We start from the raw sequence: 23,824 nt of genomic DNA on the forward strand, positions 1-23,824 counted from the left end.
ATTAAACAATTAAAAATATGTTCAAAGCACATTCTGCGAACGCTTCCATTAAGTTCACACATCGCTTAGTTTCTCTTGTGTAAGTCGCTGTGGATAAAAGCATCTGCTAAATGCATACATGTAAATGTTAGTAAAATGTTATTCTGAATCTCTGAACTTTCAAAAAAAAAAAACTGCTAATAACAACATTTTTTCTTGTTTATACGAAAATTGAGGCAGCATTCCATTTCATAATTGTGCAAACATTATAGAAAAGTTACTTTTTAATATTATCTGAACAATTTAAAAGAAGTAGTAGCATTAAAAAAAAAAAAAAAAAAAAAAAGAGATAAACATTCAAAAAACATGTTTCAGGGAAAAACCTTCCATGCAAGATGTATAAGCCTTATCATAAGCAATATTTAAAGACCAGAAAACTTTGAACTTTTGAATGTTCTATTAAAATACTGGAAACCGTTTGCTGATAAGTTCTCAGAATGTTCTCTGTTAGCTGAGTTTGCATCATGAACGTAAAAGTGTAGCTCATAACTCATCAATAGAGCATTAATAACATAATATAAGCTCTGTTTACAAATAGTGCCAAGGGAAATATGTAGGCAGCAGAGCTGGGCAGTAACTGATTACATGTAATATGCATTACATAATCAAATTCCAAAAAAGGTACTTTTAATAAAATTAAATTACATTTTAAAATACTTATCAGATTACAGTCACTTTTTTATAGATTACATGATTACATATTATCCGAATCAGAATCAGAATGAGCTTTATTGCCAGGTATGTTTGCACATACGAGGAAATTGTTTTAGTGACAGTAGCTCCACAGTGTGACAGAGAGACAGCAACAGGACACAAATAATAATAATAATTAAAAAAATTATATAAAATAATGATAATAATGTACAAATATACAAAATGGACAATATGCAAAATAGCACAAACCCAATATACAAAATAGACAATTCAGTATGTACAGGTATGTTAGGTGCAAATTTGAAATGTAATAAGTATGTGTGTTAAATAAAAAATAAAAACTATGATAGAGTTGTGCGTTTCATGTTTACTGTTAAGAGTTCAAGTGTTCATGAGATGGATTGCCTGAGGGAAGAAACTGTTTCTGTGTCTGGTCGTTCTGGTGCTCAGAGCTCTGTAGCGTCGACCAGATGGTAACAGTTCAAAGAGGGAGTGTGCTGGATGTGAGGGGTCCAGAGTGATTTTACCAGCCCTTTTGCTCACTCTGGATAAGTACAGTTCTTGGAGAGTGGGGAGGGTTGTACCAATGATTCGCTCAGCAGTCCGGACTACCCTCCGTAGTCTTCTGAGGTCAGATTTGGTAGCTGAGCTGAACCAGACAGTTATTGAGGTGCAGAGGATGGATTCAATGATGGCAGAGTAGAACTGTTTCAGTAAGTCCTGTGGCAGGTTGAACTTTCTTCGCCAGCTGTTCATGATGGTGAGTGGGGGGAGAGCAGGGGGTTTCTCCTGAAGTCCACGATCATCTCCACAGTTTTGAGCGTGTTAAGCTCCAGGTTGTTGAGATTGCACCAGACAGCCAGCTCCTTAACCTCCTGTCTGTAAGCAGACTCGTCACCGTCCTGGATGAGGCCGATCAGTGTGGTGTCGTCTGCAAACTTCAGGAGCTTGACAGAGGGGTCTTTAGATGTGCAGTCGTTGGTGTAGAGGGAGAAGAGCAGTGGGGAGAGAACGCAGCCCTGAGGAGCTCCAGTGCTGATGGTTCGAGTGCTGGATGTGAATTTGCCAAGCTTTACTAGCTGCTGTCTGTCTGTCAGGAAGCTGTTGATCCACTGGCAGATGGAGGTGGGGACGGAGAGCTGAGTTAGTTTATTCTGAAGGGTTGTTCGGGATAATGGTGTTAAAAGCGGAGCTGAAGTCCACAAACAGGATCCTCACATAAGTCCCTGGTCTGTCCAGATGCTGCAGGATGAAGTGCAGTCCCATGTTGACTGCATCATCCACAGACCTGTTTGCTCTGTAGGCAAACTGCAGGGGGTCCAGTATGGGTCCAGTGATGTCCTTCAGATAAGCCAAAACCAGTCTTTCAAATGATTTCATGGCTACAGACGTTAGGGCCACAGGTCTGTAGTCATTAAGTCCAGTAATCTTGGGTTTCTTTGGGACGGGGATGATGGTGGAGCGTTTGAAGCATGAGGGGACTTCACACAGCTCCAGTGATCTGTTGAAGATCTGTGTGAAGATGGGGGCCAGCTGATCAGCACAGGTTTTTAGGCAGGCTGGTGACACACCGTCTGGACCTGGTGCTTTCCTTCTCTTGTTCTTCCTGAAGACCTGGCACACGTCATCTTCACTTATCTGCAGTTCAGGTGTGGGGGGAGGGGAATGCAAGAGGTGTGAATGGTGTTTTTTTTATTTACACAATAGGAATAAATTATTAATAATCTTATACATTTTCCTCTCTAAAATATCCTACTGTTTATAAACACTCAGAAAGTCCTCAGTTTTGTGGATATTCACTCAGAGATCAGTCATTATTCAGGTGCTAGGGAAGTCGTGGCCTAATGGTTAGAGAGTTGGACTCGTAATCCGAAGGTTGTGGGTTCGAGTCTCGGGCCGGCAGGGATTGTAGGTGGGGGGAGTGAATGTCCAGCGCTCTCTCCACCCTCAATACCACGACTGAGGTGCCCTTGAGCAAGACACCGAACCCCCAACTGCTCCCCGGGCGCCGCAGCATAAATGCCCACTGCTCCGGGTGTGTGTTCACGGTGTGTGTGTGTTCACTGCTGTGTGTGTGTGTGTGTGTGTGTGTGTGTGTGTGTGTTCACGGTGTGTGTTCACTGCTGTGTGTGTGTGTGTTCACGGTGTGTGTGTGTTCACGGTGAGTGTTCACTACTGTGTGTGTGTGTGTGTTCACGGTGTGCGTGTGTTCACTGCTGTGTGTGTGTGTGTTCACGGTGTGTGTTCACTGCTGTGTGTGTGTGTGTGTGTGTGTTCACGGTGTGTGTGTGTTCACTGCTGTGTGTGTGTTCACTGCTGTGTGTGTGTGTGTTCACGGTGTGTGTTCACTGCTGTGTGTGTGTGTGTGTGTGTGTGTGTGTGTTCACTGCTGTGTGTGTGTGTGTGTTCACTGCTGTGTGTGTGTGTGTGTGTGTGTTCACTGCTGTGTGTGTGTGTGTGTGTGCACGTTGGATGGGTTAAATGCAGACCACGAATTCAGAGTATGGGTCACTATACTTGGCAGTATGTCACTTCACTACACGGTATTTAGCTGCTGATTTACTAAAATCATTTCAGGTTTAAGATATGTCTCAACATTGCATCAACTACTGATGGAATTTTTTTTTCACATGAATTTTTATTTGAATTATCACTCAGTTATTTTACCATGTATTACTCTGGAAGGCGTTTGTTTTCCAAACACGTTAAAATGTTCAAATTCACCAACTTTTTGTCATCTGATCTTCTTTCACTTAATATATTTTTATTTGAAGTACTCCTGGGATTTTAAAATATATATTTTAATAATGAAGTATCACATTTGCATGTTCATTGGTTCTCTGATGTTGGTTAGGGTCACATTCAGGTAAACAAATAAAATATTTCAGTAAGTGTTTTATTTTGATTCATTTTAAAATGATTTGATTCAATTTAAAAAAAAATGATTTAATTAATTATAAGATTTTCATTAAACTCATAACCCCCTGCAGTTCCTTCACAATCTCAATTTGGGAAAACTTGACTTAATATAAAATTTAATTATAACAACAAACTGAATATATTTTCTTACTCTTTGTATTTTTATATCAATACGGTACAAGATTAAAGTTTAAATCAATGTGAAAAACGAGATAGGTCCAAAGTAATCTCAAAGTAGTCTGATTATATTACCTAAACTGTGTAATGTAATGGATTACGTTACAAACTACGTTTTCTGTCATATAATTTAGAATCAGTAACGGATTACAGTTTGCAAGTAATCTACCCAGCTCTGGTAGGCAGTTAATAAACTTAATAACAGCAAAAGGGTAATCTGTAATAACCATCTAGTGGCGAATAATCTATTCATTATTCATGAGTGTTAGGGGTCACGTGTCAGATCATATTTAGGCCACGCCCACACCGGGGGAAAACAATCCAATCCTCTCCATTGACTTTGTGGGAAACTGCCTCCTTGTCAAACCGGGGCTATAGCGCCCCCTAGCCTCGGTGTAGCGCCGTCACTGTCGAGCAAGCCTAATCTCTGTCTGAGCCACCATCCTAGATATACGTAGATGCCTCATTAGCAACAGTTTCTGTGGGCCTATACCTAAGCTGTCTGCCATAATGACATCATTCACCATAGCAACCAAAGAATATTCAAAGATGCCACAATCCTGCACAGCCACAGGTCTGAGAACCCAGAGTACATTTACATCTAGTCATTTAGCAGACGCTTTTATATATTGTGTTTTTGCTGTTTTGTACATTGCCTATTTGGATATTTGTATATTCTTCTTTTATTATCTGTGTCCTGTCCTGTTGCTGTCTCTCTGTCACACTGTGGAGCTTCTGTCACTAAAATAAATTCCTTGTATGTGTAAACATACCTGGCCAATAAAGCTCATTCTGATTCTCTTTTATCCAAAGCGACTTAAAAATAATGACAATAGAAGCAATCAAAACCAACAAAAGAGCACAGGTATATTTGTAGCAATAACCAACAATACATTGTATGGATCAAAATTATAAATTTCTCTTTTATGACAAAAATCATTAGGATATTAAGATCATGTTCCATGAAGATATTTAGTACATTTCCTACCATAAATAAACCACCTTCATATTGTAATACCTCTGTCATACCCATGTCATTATACAAATTTGTGTCCTCATAAACCACACACACACACACACACACACACACACAGGATTAAGAAAGTTCGGGAAGAGCAGGTTCAGATAATTAACCTAATTAGCAAGCGGTGTATACACAGCAGATCTAACTCTGTTCAGCTTTCCAGCATCAAGCAGATAACAAACAAAACAAGCAGTTAGAAAAGAAAAAGAAAAGAGAATGCTAGTGTTAGAGGGACAAGTCAAGAAATAAATCAAATAGAATTAGAATAGTGTGGTGCATGACATCGAGTTGACCGTTCCAAGATGGCGGACGGGTCTCCGTGCTCGCCGCGGTCGAATGAGGCATCTATACACATCTATGGCCACGACGACCACCGTGCGTCTCCGATGGCGTCATCACGCAGCGAGCGTGTCCCACGTGCAGATGTTTACGTCCTCCTCTGTGTGACGTCAGCGCCCAGTGAGTCGTCGTCGGATGAGAAACATCGGTGATGTTAAAGATGCGGTTCAGCGCGCAAAACGCCTCGCGAGGGACGCCGCGTGCGCGGCAGTGAACGCGCAGCGATGCGCGCGCGCGTCGGGACACAAAAGCAGACGAGAAATCGGTGTTATTAACGGTTTTCGCTTGCGTCCGTTAGTCTGGCCTTTCTTTCTTCTGCTGAGCAGTCCCCGGATCCATGATGGAGGACGCGCTGGAGTGCGGATGGGTGTCGGTGCGTCCCAACGCCTTCGAGGAGAAAGACAAGCACAAGTTCGTCTTCATCGTTGCCTGGAACGACATCGAGGGCAAGCTCGCAGTCACGTGCCACGACCGGACCGCGCAGCGGCGTGGCGGGGACGCGGAGCCGGAGCTCGGTGACGCGCCGCCGGACTCCAGCTGGGCAGGCCTCTTCTCGTTCCAGGAGCTGCGTGCCGCTCACCTGCAACTGTGCGCCGTCAACTCGGACCTGGAGCCGTGTCTGCCCGCCTTCCCCGAGGAGCAGACGGTGTGGTCGGTGCTGTTCGGTGCGCCCGAGCTGAGCGCGCGCCACGCGGACGCGCTCTGCTTCCAGCTGCAGGTGTACCTGGGGCACGCGCTGGACACCTGCGGATGGAGGATCCTGTCCCAGGTGCTGTTCCCCGACTGCGACGACTCCGAGGAGTACTACGAGAGTCTGAGCGAGCTCCGGCAGAAGGGCTACGAGGATGCGCTCCAGAGAGCCAAGACACACCTGCAGCAGGTGAGACTAATTAACGACCGTCTCTAAACTCGCCAACATCATCCCGAGATCCCACTACACCATCTGTGTGTGACCCTGGAGCATAAAACCAGTCATGAGGGTCAATTTTGTGAAATTGAGATTTATACATCTGAAAGCTGAATAAATCATATTTCCATTGATGTATGGTTTGTTAGGATCGGACAATATTAGAAAATCTGGAATCTGAGGGAGCAAAAAAATCTAAATATTGAGAAAATCTCCTTTAAAGTTGTTCAAATGAAGTTCTTAGCAATGCATATTACTAATCAAAAATGAAGTTTTGATATATTTATGGTAGGAATTTTACAAAACATCTTCATGGAACATGATCTTAATATCCTAATGATTTTTGTCATAAAAGAGAAATGTATAATTTTGAGCCATACAATGTATTGTTGTCTATTGCTACAGATATACCTGTGTTACTCATGACTGCTTGTGCTGCAGGGACACATAGTCTAATCTATTATTGCACCGCTCCATATATAAAGCTATATAGTGGCCTATACTGTATATACAGTACTTGTGTGAGGCGCTTCACAGTTTGCAACATGTTCCACGAATGTTTTGCTAATGTTCCTGAAAAGTTATAAAAATGTTATTTTTAAATGTTCTCAGAACATAAATGTTAAGAATGTAATCAAGAAGAAACATTATTAAAACGTTTTTTCTTGGTTATATGATCGTTAAAGGAGCGTTCCATTTGATAATTTTGCAAACATTATGGGAACGTTACTTTTGAGTGTTCTCTGAACATCGGAAACTAGGAGAGATGACCATTTTAAATAATTAGACAAACAAGTTTCAGAAAAACATTCCATGAGCTGTATAAATGTTTTAGTGCTAACATTGAGAACGCTATCCATGTTTGTTTGTAACGTTGACGGAACCATTAGTTAAAGTTCTGTCAGCTGGATATAAACTAGAATGAATCTCAAGTGCTGGATTGTTTATATCATCTCTAGATGTAGCTTTATTATCGTCCAGCTCTAATCTGATAAATGGCTACAAAGCATAAAGATATAAAGATATTATAAACATGAATCTCATGATTTTCTGTAAAGCTGCTGTGAAAAGCACTATACAAATAAATTTGACTCAACTAACCTCAAACACACACACACACACACACACACACAATACTGACTGTCTTCATTCACAACACTAGAGCTGCTGTTTGGGTTCAAACACCTGTTTTTGTTGAAGTGTGTTTGTGTCTGTTTACAGCAAATGACAGTATAACACCTGCAGTGATGCATCTGTGACATATATATGTTTGAACATGAAAGTATGAAAACAACAACAACTGCTGCATCACCCCACTGACTGAACTCACTCACTCGCACACACGCACGCATGCACACACACGCACGCATGCACACACACACACACACACACACACACGCACGCATGCACACACGAGACCTCACAGAAACACTCCTATGTGTCATCTGAGAATCTTCAGAGACTGAAGGCATTTGTTCTTATGGATTGACACGTGAGTCAACAACACAGTCAGATATTAATAACCCAGATCGCTCATTGATTACAGTGATGTGGGAGGAGCCTCAGCACTTACAGTAGAACTAAACCTAGTAAAGCATCACTAGATGTGATGATCAGCACACGGGTCACTGAACCCCTAAACCACCATCTGTCAGAGAAACCTGACCCAGAGACAGCACAATGAGTGTGAGAGGATTACACTCTCTCACACACACACACACACACACTCTTATACTCACACACACACACACTAATTAACACACAGAAACACACAAGCATGCACACACTCATATACACATTCACATTTATATACATGCCTACACACAAATACAGACACACACGCATGCACACATATACACAAACACACAGATACACAAACAAAATCATATATGTACAGACACATGTACACTAGGGCTGAACGATATGGACAAAATTTCATATCTCGATTTTCATGCCAGATATCTCGATATCGATACGATACGATATGACTACGGATTCGGTGAAAACCAAGCATTTCTCAGAAAAATAAAAACATCATAATACAAAAAAATTTGGAAAGTGTAGTTTTATTTTTAAGAATTCACTGGTGGACGTCGACTCGTAACGCCGGTTTCACACTGCAAGCGTAAGCAGGGCGTAAGCAGCGCGTATTTTTTTCGGCGCCCATGTTAACGGATGAGAGCGTTCACACAGCACGCAGGAGCGGCGCGGCAGCGCGTAGCAGGAGCAGAGCAGGAGCGGCAGTGCCGCGATCGTTTCGGCGCCGAGTCTATTTTTGCTGCGCCGCTTACGCTCAATTAAAGTGACAAAGCATTGATTATGGACAAAATACACACGAAAAAGTGAAATTGTCCCCCAGAATGTAAATTAATGACATCTACTATGTTGTAAAGTGGAGTAGAGTATAAACTTCAGTAAAAAAAATAATAATAATACTATAGGCCTATATTACAAAAAACTAAATAAAATAAAGTTTTTGCTCTAATCACTAAAATTAGTAAGAACAGGTGTCATGTTGACATCATGATGACGGTACTAGTGCTAATGCAAAGAAGACAATCATGGACGACACTCGTCTAATCGTGGAGGTTGAGAAGCATACAGTTATTTATGATCCTCATAATTTACTATATAAAGACTTGCAGGCGAAGGAAAAAGCATGGGAGGATGTTGCATCAGCACTCTGTGCAGAAAGTACCTTTCTTACTTTTTTGTTTTCAATTTTTAACAAAAAAGCCATGCAAATCCAATCAGTACAGTTTCTGAAGTATTACAATCAGTAAAGAAACAACACTGATGAAATAAAAACATTTATTTAAAAATGGATACTTTTCACACAATAATCACACATATATAAGAAATATGAGATATTCGTATACAATTAAATGTTTCAAGTTGAGGAGGAAGGTAGGCTATTCTTCCTTCATCTTACATTGTGTGTAAACTGTACAGAGTACCCAAAGTCTGCGTCTCATCCTTTGTCGTAGTCTTCTTAACAACATATATAGCGCGATTGCCTTCCTTCTGTCAACAACTCTCACTACACGCAAACAAAGCATAAAAGAAAGTTGAAAACAAACTTATATTTCGTAATTTATAAAAAAAAAAAATACAGTTTTCTATCTGTAATGTATTTTAAATAGAAATAAAACAAAGCTAACTTATTACCCGTTATTGAGAAATCTGTACAAAATCCGCGGTTCAGGTGCGCGCTGCAAACGCTGCCGGTGTGAATAATGGATACGCGCTGCTTCTGCTCTGCTTCCGTCCTGCTTACGCTTGCAGTGTGAAACCGGCGTAAAGGCCCTTTCACACACAGGACGCGGCATGCGCTGCGCTGCGCTATGAAACCCATTCATTTCAATGGCTTGCGCTGCGCGAGGGCGGTTAGTTGCTGCGCCGACCAAAGCGCACGCGCAGCGGAGCGCACCAGCGGCGAGCTTGCGCGCGCGCCGCGGTCAAAGTTCAAAATAGTTCAACTTTTGCCGCTGCGCTCTGTGACGTTTCCCCGCGCGGCCAATAGAAACGGGGCATCCAAACAAGCGCCGAACTCTAAATGGATGAACAGCTGATTCTCTGTGTGTCTGAATTTCCAGAGCTATACCATACAAGTTTGCGGTCGAATAGGGACCTCAGCGGTGCATTCAAGGGCACTCGTAAAACTGATGTTCGTTGTGTGACTGCCAGAGTTGTATGCAGGGCGGGGCGAGCGGGGAGAGGGGAAATCTATATCGTCTATATCGTTGCTTTTTTCGATAGTAATATCTTGAAAGTTCATATCTCGATATAGATACGATAACGATATATCGTTCAGCCCTAATGTACACAAACACACAGATACACAAACGCATACAAACAGACACATACACACACTCTCACACAAACACACAGATACACAAACACACAGATACACAAACACACACGAATACACACAGATACACAAACACACACGAATACACACAGATACACAAACACACACGCATACGCACAGATACACAAACACACACGAATACACACAGATACACAAACACACACGCATACACACAGATACACAAACACACAGATACACATACACACAGATACACAAACACACACATACACAAACACACAGATACACAAACACACACATACACAAACACACAGATACACAAACACACACATACACAAACACACAGATACACAAACACACAGATACACAAACACACAGATACACATACACACAGATACACAAACACACACATACACAAACACACAGATACACAAACACACACATACACAAACACACAGATACACAAACACACACATACACAAACACACAGATACACAAACACACACATACACAAACACACACATACACAAACACACAGATACACAAACACACACGAATACACACAGATACACAAACACACACATACACAAACACACACATACACAAACACACAGATACACAAACACACACGAATACACACAGATACACAAACGCACACATACACAAACGCACACATACACAAACACACAGATACACAAACACACAGATACACAAACACACAGATACACATACACACAGATACACAAACACACACATACACAAACACACAGATACACAAACACACAGATACACAAACACACACATACACAAACACACAGATACACAAACACACAGATACACAAACACACACATACACAAACACACAGATACACAAACACACACGAATACACACAGATACACAAACACACACATACACAAACACACACATACACAAACACACAGATACACAAACACACACGAATACACACAGATACACAAACGCACACATACACAAACGCACACATACACAAACACACAGATACACAAACACAAAATCATATATATGCACACACACATTTACACACTTGTGGTCAGTTCAGATGATAAAACGTGTGACTGTGTGTGTGAACATGAGTCGATGTTTATGTGGTGTTTTGATGTGTCTGTTTAGAGTGATCCGTGCTGCATGATTAACCAAAATAAGCCCAAATAGAGAAATGGCTTTATGTGGCGATTATTGAATCACACACATGCGCTGTGTTTCAGAGTGAAGCGTGGCCCTGTGTTCGTTTACACACCAGCAGCTCGTGATGTTTCTCTCAGTAAACCATGAACTCCAGCTCTCTGAGTCGCTTTAATGTGTGTTTGGGAACGAAACATGAGCTAAACATCTTCATAAACTTGTAATAAGAAGCGCTGATCAACAGAAGAGACGCTTTAAGGAGCGCACGTATCTGCGGTTTTCTGTCAGAATAAAAGTTTGATGGTTTAACATTTCAAATTAAGACAGCCATCATTGTAATTTTACATTTGCAGTGTAAAATTTATTTTTCTCAAAATTCTGGCCAAAATTGTGCAACCCTACAAACAGGTCCTGATTAGTTTTCATCAGCGGATCAGAGAAGTTTGTGTGTGTCCAGTGACTGAAGCTCAATCAGTTTGATTAGCTCACGTTACCACATAGGGGCTCGTTAGCATATTAGGGGTCTCCAAAATTCATTTTTTCCCTAAATTCAATTGCATTTTTTTCTGGATTCTATTTAAATGGTAAAATTTAAATAGTTATTTTTACCATTTGAATAGAATCCAGAAAAAATGCTAAATATTTAGTAATTAAAAAAAAATTTTTTTTTGCTATATTTAATTATTTTTATAAAATTAAAAAGCAAGCGTAATTAATTGAAATTGTGAAACAATTCATTAAAATTAACAAAAATTACATTTTCAGGACCCTATGAAAAATCCATTTTTGTTTTTCCCAAATTTAAGTCAAACCAAATGTTTGGTTCTACATCTCAAAGCGCTAGAACCAAACGTTCTAATCTCAGTGTTAATCTCCGGTTAAACTGCCTGTGTTCAAAATCAACCAGTCAGCAGGACGTCTGACTGTAAACAAGACTCAAACAGCGTCTCACACACACACACACTCACACACACACACACACACACACACACACACACTCACACTCACACACACACACACAAACCTGTATGACTTTCTTTATTCAGTGGAACACAAAAGGAGATATTGTGAGAAATGTCTCAGTGTTTTCTGTCCATATAATGAAAGTCAATGGGGTCCAGTGTTGTTGGTTCTCAAAGTTCTTTTGTGTTCCACTGAATAAATCTTTGTCATTTTGGAGTGAACTCTCCGTTTGAGCACTGCTAAAATACCACGACTGTGTGTGTGTGTGTGTGTGTGTGAGAGACAGTATGGAGAGCTCTCGTTGGTCGGTGAGTCGGTCTGCTTCAGCTCAGCGGGACAGACGAGTGTTCAGACAGCTGTTATCTAGCGTGTGTTTGTGGCGGGTTCTGCGGTCAGCGGGTCAAAGGTCAGCAGTGACTGGTGTGATTTCCTGATGGGTGGAGCAGGTGAAACACTGCTGCATGTGTTTGTGTTTGAGCCTGTGTGTGTGGGATGTTGCTCATTCACACTTAATCATACATATTAATGTGCAAATGTGTCATAAATACTGGAGACACAGGCCATTAAACACACACACACACACACACACAAACCTGCAGCTCATTCAGCCTGATGATGTAGAAGCGATCCCCATGGAAGAGTCACATGACATCACTGCTGTCAGCCAATCAGGATGTTTTCCACAGTGACTCACATATCCTGTGCCAAAAACAGGAGAGAGGAAACAGGATGTGATGTCACAGATTGAGGGATTTTCCAGCATGGACAGAGTGTGAGAAAACCAACAATAGAATCGTCCTGTGACTGCGCACACAGCCCTTCATCATCATCATCATCATCAGTTAAAATCCTCTCCGTCCAAACTTACACTCGCCAATAGACAGATATTTTGAGAATGAATACTTTAATTCATCAAGGGTGCATCAAACTAATCAAAAGTGCCAGTAAAGACATTTGTTACAAAAATAAATGCTGTTCTTTTGAACTTTCTATTCATCTGTGAATCCTGAAAAATAAAATGTATTGGGGTTTCCACATAAATATTCTGCAGCGCAACTGTTTTAAATAATAATAATTAGTGTTTGTTGAGCAGTAAATGAGTATATTATTATGATTTCTGAAGATCATGTGACACTGAAGACTGGAGTAATCACTGAAATAAATGACAGTTTAACACATTCACATAGAAAACAGATATTTTAGAATAATATTTCACAATTTGTACTGTATTTTTGATAAAAAAAATGCAGCCTTGGTGAACAGAAGAGACTCTTTCAGAATAAAAACAAATCTCAGCAGCCTGATGTCATGTGTCGTCATGACCAGATGTGAATGTTACAGCAACAATAGACGTGAAAGCATCAGCAGGTGTGCATTCAAATCAGAGCCGGTCCGTTACAGCAGGTGTGTTTGTACCTGAACAACTGCAGCTCGTCTCCACGGCGACCGGTCGTCAAGGACAACAGAGGCTCAGTGTTGCTGATGAACGGAGCAGTGTTTGAGTTACACTCAGACTCACAGACAGTCCATTCATCAGCGAACACAGCTCAACATTCACCGAGCACAAACACAGAGTCATTTACTGACTGCACAAACTCCTGTGTGTGTGTGCGTGTGTGTGCGTGTGTGTGTGTGTGTGTGTGTGTGTGTGCGTGCGTGTGTGTGTGTGTGTGTGTGTGATGAAGATCTGAGCATCACGACGACACTCGAGAACAGGATCCAGACAAAAGATAATTAATCAATTACCTAATGTTATTATGTAAGCTTAATACATAGTGTGTGTGTGTATTTATACATAATAAATATACACAGTACACACACATTATGTAATCAAAAACTTTTATTTTGGATGTGATTAATTGTTTGACAGCACTAGTTTTTATTCATTTCTAGAATGTTATTTTTCAAATATATATTTTTTAGCTAATGCTTTAACCTGTTTCAGTTGCTAAGGCAAAATGTCTTATTTTCATGTAGTTTGTTTTTCATGCAATATTTTATTTAAGCTTTATATCGGTTAACAGAAATGTTTTAGTTATTAGTTAACGATAATAACCCTGGTTCTCATCAATCACACCGGCTGCTAATGGAAGTATTGACTCTGTTAGTACGCGCTGAAAACATTATTTTCTGATTAAAAATAGTTTGTAGGCCTAAACAATTTGGCCAAACTCAGTTATAAAAATTATAATAATAATAATAATAATAATAAAATTAGTATTTAAGAAAAATATCAGTTTGTATGTTATACTATTGTTTATAGCTGTCTTAGTTTCTACATTTTCAAACACTAAAGGTGCAGTAAATGATTTCTGAGAGAGAAAGTGGATCAGACTGAGCACAAAACACTTGTAGCCAATCAGCAGTAAGGGGCGTGTCCACTCAGGACGGGGGAGGTGCCTGTTGCATAGCATGTGTGTGAATTTGAGGGCGGAGCTATCAAGATAGGGGCGGGATTATTTGAGGCAGGGGTGTGTTTGTTTTGGTGATTTCAATTAGCGACAGATTTTCTCTGAAATCACTTACTGGAGCCCTTAAAGCCTCTTTTCAGTTGATCAGCGCTTCTCATGATGAGTTTGTGGAGATTGTGCTCAAACTCACAGCTGATTTACTCAGAGCTTACATTTACATTTACATTTATTCATTTAGCTGACGCTTTTATCCAAAGCGACTTACAATTGCTATATACGTCAGAGGTCGCACGCCTCTGGAGCAACTAGGGGTTAAGTGTCTTGCTCAGGGACACATTGGTGTCTCACAGTGGATTCGAACCCGGGTCTCTCACACCAAAGGCATGTGTCTTATCCACTGCGCCATCACCACCCACCACCCACACAGAGCTCATGTGGATCATTTACTGTGAACTGAGACACTGAAAACATACTCACGAGCTGCTGACGTCTAAATGAACACAGTGCTTCACTCTTAAACACACAGTATATTATTTAAAATAAAAAACAGAACCATTTAATAACCTTAAGATGTAAATAATCCTGAACAGACATCGGTCAGTGTGTGTGTGTGTGTGTTGTTATTGTCATGTGACGTGTGTGTGTGTGTGTGTGCAGCTGCTGGAGAAGCAGCGCGGCGTGGAGCGGATGGTGGAGCTGCTGCAGCTGTATGCGGAGCAGGACGAGGCGTATGGAGATCTGGTGGAGGCCACGACTGAGCTCTACCACTATCTGCTGCAGCCCTTCAGAGACATGCGTGAGCTGGCCATGCTGCGCAGACAGCAGATCAAGGTACACACACACACACACACACACAACCTCCTGCTGTCATAGCGACCACTGCTTCCCAGAAGCCCCCGCTCTAATCACATTAAGGGTGGAGAAAGAGGGAATCACGTCTGTGTGTGTGTGTGTGTGTGTGTGTGTGTGTGTGTGTGTGTGTGTGTGTGTGACCAGGGCTCGCAAAATCGCTAGCCCAGCATCCCGGGGCTACTCTGTTTTCCAGTCGGGCTACCAAAATGCATCACTGTCCTGCCCGACGGGCCTTAAATACAGGACTCCCACGCAGTGCTCCCTCTAAGCTGAGCGCTCTTCTTCCACCGCGGACGCGCAGAAGAAATAATGTGCCTCACGCACACAAAAATGAGTTGGGAAGCCTTTTGATTGAATGCCGCAGTAAAAGGGAAAGAATAGCAATGCTCGGGCAAACCGCTCTAGAGCTGATGTCACGACAGAGTTAGAGCCGGTTTCACAGAAAGAGAACGATGCACCAAACGAGTCGCTGTAGAAACTCAATACTTCAATGGTTGCGGTGCACTCAACACGAGAGACAACACAAACACAATGACATCTGAAATAAAACCTCATGTATTAAAGAAGAGTGGCTTGATTAAGTGCTGGAAATAGAGGAGGATGGGTAACTAAACTCTGAAACATGTTCAGTCTCACACAAGAGTACTGTACAAACTGTACTTCATAACCATGTTTAGACAGATATAGAAGAATCATATGTTCATGTTTTTATATTTAACTTACGATCTCAGCTTTTGCTTCAGTTTCTATTCTATTCTATTCTATCAGTTTAAATAGTTTGTTTTGATAATATATTATGTTAGGCCTATATTATAAATAATTGACCTTGTTTTTGAGTCTCTTGCTCATCAAGACTGTATTCATTTAAAAAATACTGAAAAAACTGTGATATAGTGAAATATTGTCATTTCTAATATTGGTTTCCTATTTTAATACCTATACTATAAAACAGCATTTATTTCTGTGATCTGCAGCTGTATTTTCAGCATCATTACTCCAGCAGTGTCCTTCAGAAATCATAATAATATACTGATTTATTATCAATGTTGAAACTGTTACTTTTTTCTTTGATTAATAAAAAGTTTAAAAGAACAGCATTTATTCAAAATAGAAATATTTTCTAACAATAGAAGTCTTTACTATCAATTTTATCCATTTAACACATCCTTGCTGAATAAAGTTTATCTTTAAAGTATTTTAGGTATTATCTTTAAAAAACAAATTGTGACCCCAAACGTTTGAACAGTTTATATTGAAACAAAATCTCTATTTTGACTAAACACTGTTCTTTTTAACTTTGTTTTAAAAAATATCACCGGTCCCCAAAAAAAAATAAAAAATAAAAAAGCAGTACAAGTGTTTCCAGCATTGATTATAAATCAGTATATTAAAATGATTCTAAAGGATCATGTGACTCTGAAAATACTGCTTTGTTTCACAGGAATTAATTACATTTTAAAGTATATTAAAATAGAAAACATTTATTTTAAATTGCAATGATATTGCACAATATTATTTTGTGAAATAATATTCAGTATTTTTTATCAAATCAGATACAGGCTTGATGAACATAAGAAACTTCTTTAATAAACTTTATTGATCCAATCTTTTGAACTGCAGTGTATTGTTCAGTAAAAATGTTTCTCTTTAACCTAAAATATACATCATTTAGTTACATCAAGGGTCAAATCAAATATAAATAGCACACTAAAGTTAAAAGTTACACACTTTATTTGTGTGCGTGCTGTACAGGTCTGGTGTAAAGAATGCTTTTGCTCAGGAGACAGAAATGTCTGACCGATAGAGAAACGTTTTGCTCGGCAAGAAAGAAAATTAGAGGAACATTGCTCCCACGGGTCCTTAAATTTGATACAACTAAACTAAACTGAAGAGGTTTTAAGGCCTTAGACAGTTTTAAATATGTTAAATGGTATAATAAATAATTTTTCAAATTGCCTTAAATATATTTTTAAGAATTCTGCAGATACCTTGTAAATAGTAAAATAAAACTCTTTCCTTGATATTCGTTGATATTTGTGTATTAAATTTTTTTTGATTGACATTATGGTCTTTATTTTATTTGGGCTAGTTAAATTAATTTTCGGGCTACCAAAATCTGAAGCGTACCTGCCCGAAGAATACCAGGGATTTAGAAAGTTTGCGAGCCCTGGTGACTCTAAACCAGTCATGACTCTGCACTTCATTGAGAGTTTACAAACACACACACACACACACACACACACAACACCTGTATGCAAATGACCCTCCGGCTCTGTTTCTACAGTTTACCTGACAAACTGACAATTCAGGTTTCTGTGTGTGTGTGTGTGTGTGTGTGTGAGACACTGAGACCCCTCATCATTCACACAAAAACACATGCAAATACTGCGTTCTCACATTTGCATGTGTTTTCTGTGAATTAAGGGATTTTTATAGTAAACACATACACATATTAGTGCATGCACAAACAAACACACACACACACTGATACACACATAAACATACTTACACATACGCATGCATGCATGCACACACACACACACACATAGCAGTGTCAAATGAACATATGGGCTGCGAGCACCGCATGAATGAATGCATGAGGAGATGAATGAGCGACTGAGGCATTATGGGACGCCCAGATCGAGTGTCATGTGATCAGAGAGGTTCAGTGTGGGTATTGCATTTCCATACATGAATTAGACATGTGACGAGACGCACGAGAGTCTGGACGTCCTGCTGGCGGTCAGAAGAGTCTCGTAGATCAGCGGCACGAGCCAGTCCAATCACTGAACACAAGACAAAACAAGCATGCTTATTGTTTACTTATTGTTTTAATTAAAATTTTAAATGTATAAAATGTATTTATTTATATTTTATATTGTAGCAATTTCTAACAATAATAGTATTATGTAGTTAGGTATTTTATTATATTTTTAGTTATTTTATTGAATTTTTAGTTTTATTGTATTTAAGTGGAGGTCTTCACTGGGGATATGTCCCGGGGCTCATCCAGGTGTCCGGCCTCCGCCGACGATCAGGGAGACATCATCTCCCGGCGCCGATCCACCATCTGATCCGGACACGGACTGAGAAACAGAATAAGAAAGAAACAAATATTAGCGTAGATGCCATTCTTCTTATGATGTAACGAGTACATCATGTGTTATGAGGAGTGTTCCCAGTTCCGGTTGATCTAATTAATGCAGCCTAACAATCCTTTAACGGATTTGAATAATACAAGTGTATTAGTGTGTTATGTGTAAGCCAGGTTAAAGAAATGGGTCTTTAATCTAGATTTAAACTGACAGAGTGTGTCTGCCTCTCGAACAGTGTTAGGTAGATTGTTCCAGAGTTTGGGTGCTAAATAGGAAAAGGATCTGCCGCCCGCCGTTCATTTTGATATTCTAGGTATTATCAAACGGCCAGAGTTTTGAGATCGCAGCAGACCTGGAGGACTATAATGTGATAAGAGCTCGCTCAAGTACTGAGGAGCTAAGCCATTCAGGGCTTTAAAAGTAATTAACAAGATTTTAAAATCTATACGATGTTTAATAGGGAGCCAGTGCAGTGTTGACAGAACCGGGCTAATGTGGTCATACTTCCTGGTTCTAGTAAGAACTCTAGCTGCTGTATTTTGGACCAGCTGTAGTTTGTTGATCAAGCGTGCAGAACAACCACCCAATAAAGCATTACAATAGTCTAACCTTGAGGTCATAAACGCATGAATTAGCATTTCTGTATTTGTTGTTGAAAGCATAGGTTGCAATTTAGATATTTTTTGAGATGGAAAAACGCAGTTTTACAGATGCTAGAAACATGGCTTTCAAATGAAAGATTGCCATCAATCAGCATGTGGGGTTTTTAGGTCCGATAATTAACACCTCTGTTTTTTCAGAATTTAGCAGTAAGAAGTTACTCATCATCCAGTTTTTTATATCGACTATGCATTCCATTTGTTTCTCAATTTGGTGTGTTTCACTGGGCTGCGAAGAAATATAGAGCTGAGTATCATCAGCATAACAGTGAAAGCTAACACCATGTTTCCTGATAATATCTCCCAAGGGTAACATGTAAAGCATGAACAGTAACGGCCCTAGTACTGAGCCTTGAGGTACTCCGTACTGCACTTGTGATCGATATGATACCTCTTCATTCACTGCTACGAACTGATGGCGTTCAGATAAGTACGATTTGAACCATGCTAAGGCACTTCCACTAATGCTAACAAAGTGTTCTCGTCTATTTAAAAGAATGTTGTGGTCGATAGTGTCAAACGCAGCGCTAAGATCCAGTAGCACTAATAAAGAGATACAACCACGGTCCGATGATAAGAGCAGGTCATTTGTAACTCTAATGAGACACCTATCACCATTTCTAGCCACTGGGGGACCATAGTCAGGCTAGGGGAACTCATATTAATGGTAAAAAACCTCATAAAGTGAAGTTTTCATGCCATGGGACCTTTAAAACATGACAATTTGGTACTTCTCCGTGGTTTAAGACGTTATATGTCATCTGAAGAGCGCGCATAATGGCGCGCAATTCTGATAAATACACAGAATTACAGTATTTCAGTATTCACTCAAACAATAATCTGTTCGGTCTTAAGTGAACGCTTGAGGAAAAACATCTGATGTGTAACTTTATATGATTTGTGCATTACAGTAGGCCGTCTGTCTCAGTGTTATTTATCAATTGCCTAAAAGAAAAATCACTCTTAGTACTTCATTTAACTGCTTTTGTAGTTTTCGTAGGCTATATGAATGCTTTTGTTTAGATGTAAAATGATAAAGGTAATGCATTACTTGTTTCTTTCTAGGCTATTTGTTCCTATACTGTTTTTTTTCCATCTCTTCTTATTTATAATTGGAAAGATAAAATAAAAAACAGCTATATCGTGATTATTAATATGGTAGCCTAATTATTAATAAGAAAAGAACTGGAGGAAAACTTGAATCTTTCTCATAATCAACCTTGCTGGCTCTATATCAACTTTAAACGGGTGTAGCAATCATTTTTTATTCCGATTCCAAAAATCTTACATAATTTTGAAAGTCTTTTAATGGAGAATGTGAAAATAAAAATGAACTAATTTTTCAAATTTGCTCGACTGGTTGTGTCAGCACAGGTCACATTATTCTCAGTGAGATCAGGATATTTAAAGCATGACGTGATTCAGACGACTCTCTCAGGACTGTGTGTGTGTGTGTGTGTGTACACCACAGCAGCATCTGGTTTACATTATAGTTTCTGCAGTGTTGATACTGTAAGTCTGTGTCTGAACATACTGTTCCAGAAAGCTTCGCTAACACACACACATTAAACACACTGAAGTTTATTCACTGGTGATCATCACTGTACAGTGTGTTCGTGACTCGTCGTGTTTGTGTCTGTTGTTCGGGTCAGTCCCAGTGTTTCTACTGTGATGACCTACAAACACACAGCATGACCAGTGTACTGTGATTCACCAACAAATGACTCTTATGAGCCGATTCTTTTTTTAATAAATCACTCAAACACAGTTATTGGTCTGAATGAAAGTGAGTTAAAGCATAAGTGTCATGTACTTGTTTACATTTGGAAACATTACGATTTTTAATTGTTGTTAATAAAGTCTCCTATTTGCACCAAGAGTGCATTTATGTGCTAAAAATACATTAAAACACTAATACTGTGAAATAGTATTATGCATTAAAATAACTGCTTTCTATTATGAAATGCATCTTTTTATCCTGTAATGCAAAGCTGAACTGTCCGCATCATTGCTCCGGTCTTCGGTGTCACAGGATCCTTCAGAGTTTGTTGTAATATGCTGATTTGCTTCATTCATGTATATCCTATGTTGCACGCTTGGTTGGAGTTGTTGGTGCCCTTGGTGGGTGTGATCGGGAAGGCTCTGAAAATAAACCTGCGTTGTTGGTCCTTTTGATCTTTTATTTAAAATTGCAATGCTCTCTTGGCAGGTCTTCCAGCCAATTCCTTCAAACCTCTACAATTAATCCAAAATGCCGCTGCAAGATTAATCTTTAATGAGCTGAAAAGAACGCACGTCTCGCCTCTGTTCATCAGTTTGCACTGGCTACCAATAGCTGCTGGCATTAAATTCAAGGCATTAATGTTTGCCTACAGAACCACCACTGGCTCTGCACCCCTTTACCTAAATTCATTACTTCAGACTTATGTGCCTCTAGAAGCTTGTGTTCTTCAAGTGAACGACGCATTATTGTACCATCCCAAAGACACACAAAAACACTTTCACAGACTTTCTCATGAACTGTTCCCATCTGGTGGAACGACCTGCCCAACTCAATCCGAGCAGCCGAATCCTTACCCATCTTCAAGAAACGGCTAAAAACACATCTGTTCCATCTTTATTTGAGCCTTTAACTCCAGCACTCTCTATTCTAATTTTATTTTATCTAAATATAAATTTTATCTTCTTTAAAAAAAACAAACACACATTTGACCCTCTATCAATTGCATATTTATTCTCTAACTGCTAGCTTTTCTTGTAAAACTAACACTAGCTTTCTTTTTTCTATATTCTATCTACTCCTTTTTCTTAAAAAAATAATAAAACCCTTGCTATGTGCACTGCGTTAGGCTAACCATGATTTGTAATAGCACTTGCATGTTGTTGCTCTTTTGTTGGTTTTGATAGCGTCTAATGTCCTCATTTGTAAGTCGCTTTGGATAAAAGCATCTGCTAAATGACTAAATATAAATGAATCATTCTCATGACTCAAGTGACTCACATGAATGAGAATCAAATAAATGACTTGGCTTGGTCTTAACAGTGAGACTGTCTGCACTGTAAACTGGCTGTGTGTGTGTGTGTGTGTGTGTGTGTGTGTCAGATCTCTCTGGAGACGGAGCGTCTGGGGCCGAGGCGGGTGGAGTCTCTGCGCAGGGAGGATGAGGACTGGCAGAGGAAGGCTCACACCGCTGTGCTGTCCATACAGGACCTGACCGTCAAATACTTCGAGACCACGGCTCGCGCTCAGAAAGGTGAGACCGACGTCCTTCAGGCCTGATCACTGCAAACATGATCAGCAATATCTGACAGGAATGACTGACAATCTACTGCATTATATATAGCTGACCCCGGGGTCCAACAGGGGCCTCCGCATACTTTGTTTATTTGCAAAATGTAACTGTATTATCGTCCAGCTCTGATCTGCTACATGCAACTGTAAGGCATGAAGATATTACATTTACTTCAGAACTCACATTGTTTCAAAACCGCTTTACAGAAAGTCTTGTTAATGCTAATGTTTATAATATCTTTAAATATCTTAAGCCTTCTTAAAATGGCTTAAAATGATGAAAAATAAGATAAAAATGGTTTTAAAATAAGCTAAAACCAGCTCTAAAATATTAGGTAGAAATAGCTTTTATCAGAGCAAAATGTGTCTAGTTACAGTTAGGATTAGGCATGTATTAGGGCTGCACGACACTGGAAAAAACTGACATTATATATATATAGTAATGTGTAGAAATACAGGAATGCGCATCAGATGTCTTGAATTTCTCAAATTAAATAATTCATAATTCTATAATAATTGGCATGATTTTGTAGGCATCGTCATAGAAAATAAATATAATAAAGTATAATAATAACCCTGAAAAATGACTTTTTACCTTATTTTGGGTTATTTAACACTATTTGACTCACCTTATTCACTATCAATTCAGGCAAATCAAGGATCTAATATATTATCATATTAATAATTGCTTCTTACCCTAAAATAACCCTTGCCCTCTTACCCTCATTTGTGAATAAAGAAGTGCAGTCTGGCATCTAGAAGCGATCCGGTTATTATGGGGATATATATATATATATATATATATATATATATATATATATATATATATATATATAGCCTCAGTGGTGGCCAAAAGTCTTAGAGCACTATTATTATCAGCAGCTAAACATGGTTTGAAGTCAGTTATTTGTATCTTCTGCTGTAGTGTGTCAGGAGGAAATATCAGTTTCCATTTCCAAACATTCATTTAGCCATTAATTGTAATAATCCAGTGAGATGTTTGAGATCTGATCTGATCATCATCAGTCTGTCTGGAGTGACATGAAGAAACAGAACAAACTGAGACTGAATCCAGAAGAACTGTGTCTCCAATCTTTGGGTTACAAGTCCGACTCTTTAACCATTAGGCCACGACGGCCCTAACCTGGAATACGGGGATATATATAACAGAGCACTACACTAAAGAGGATTGGTACCATGTCTTTCATGAGGTGAAATATTAACGCATCAGTGATATCTTTCTCTCGCTTCTCACATGGTGTTACACCAACAAACGCCAGTGGACGGCACTCAGATCTGGCTTTGCACTCGTCATACAGAGTTTTGTGGTGCCCACTTAAATGATCAAACTAATTAGTTGTGTTGTGGCAACAACTGCAAGGCACTCCCGACAAAGTACCTGTTTTTGGTCAACATCATCATTTCTGTATCCAAAATATTTCCATATAACTGACGATGCATTTTTTTTTGCAACCAAATCTTCCATTTCAGTGTGTTTCTCC

General features: G+C 39.6%; 1 protein-coding gene across 1 annotated transcript in view; it reads left to right on the top strand.

Annotated features, from left to right (window-relative positions):
- Positions 1-5,232: 5,232 nt before the first annotated feature.
- Positions 5,233-23,824, top strand: part of LOC306856166 (junction-mediating and -regulatory protein-like) — a 29,405-nt gene continuing 10,813 nt past the window's right edge. Inside the window, exons 1-3 of the mRNA XM_079395218.1 lie at positions 5,233-6,032; positions 15,082-15,255; positions 22,134-22,284. Of these exons, the coding sequence (XP_079251344.1) occupies positions 5,490-6,032; positions 15,082-15,255; positions 22,134-22,284 (868 nt within the window). The 5' untranslated portion in view covers positions 5,233-5,489. The remainder of the gene's footprint in view (positions 6,033-15,081; positions 15,256-22,133; positions 22,285-23,824) is intronic.

The sequence above is a fragment of the Barbus barbus genome, assembly GCF_936440315.1.
Source record: "Barbus barbus genome assembly, chromosome: 36".
NCBI lineage: Eukaryota > Metazoa > Chordata > Actinopteri > Cypriniformes > Cyprinidae > Barbus > Barbus barbus.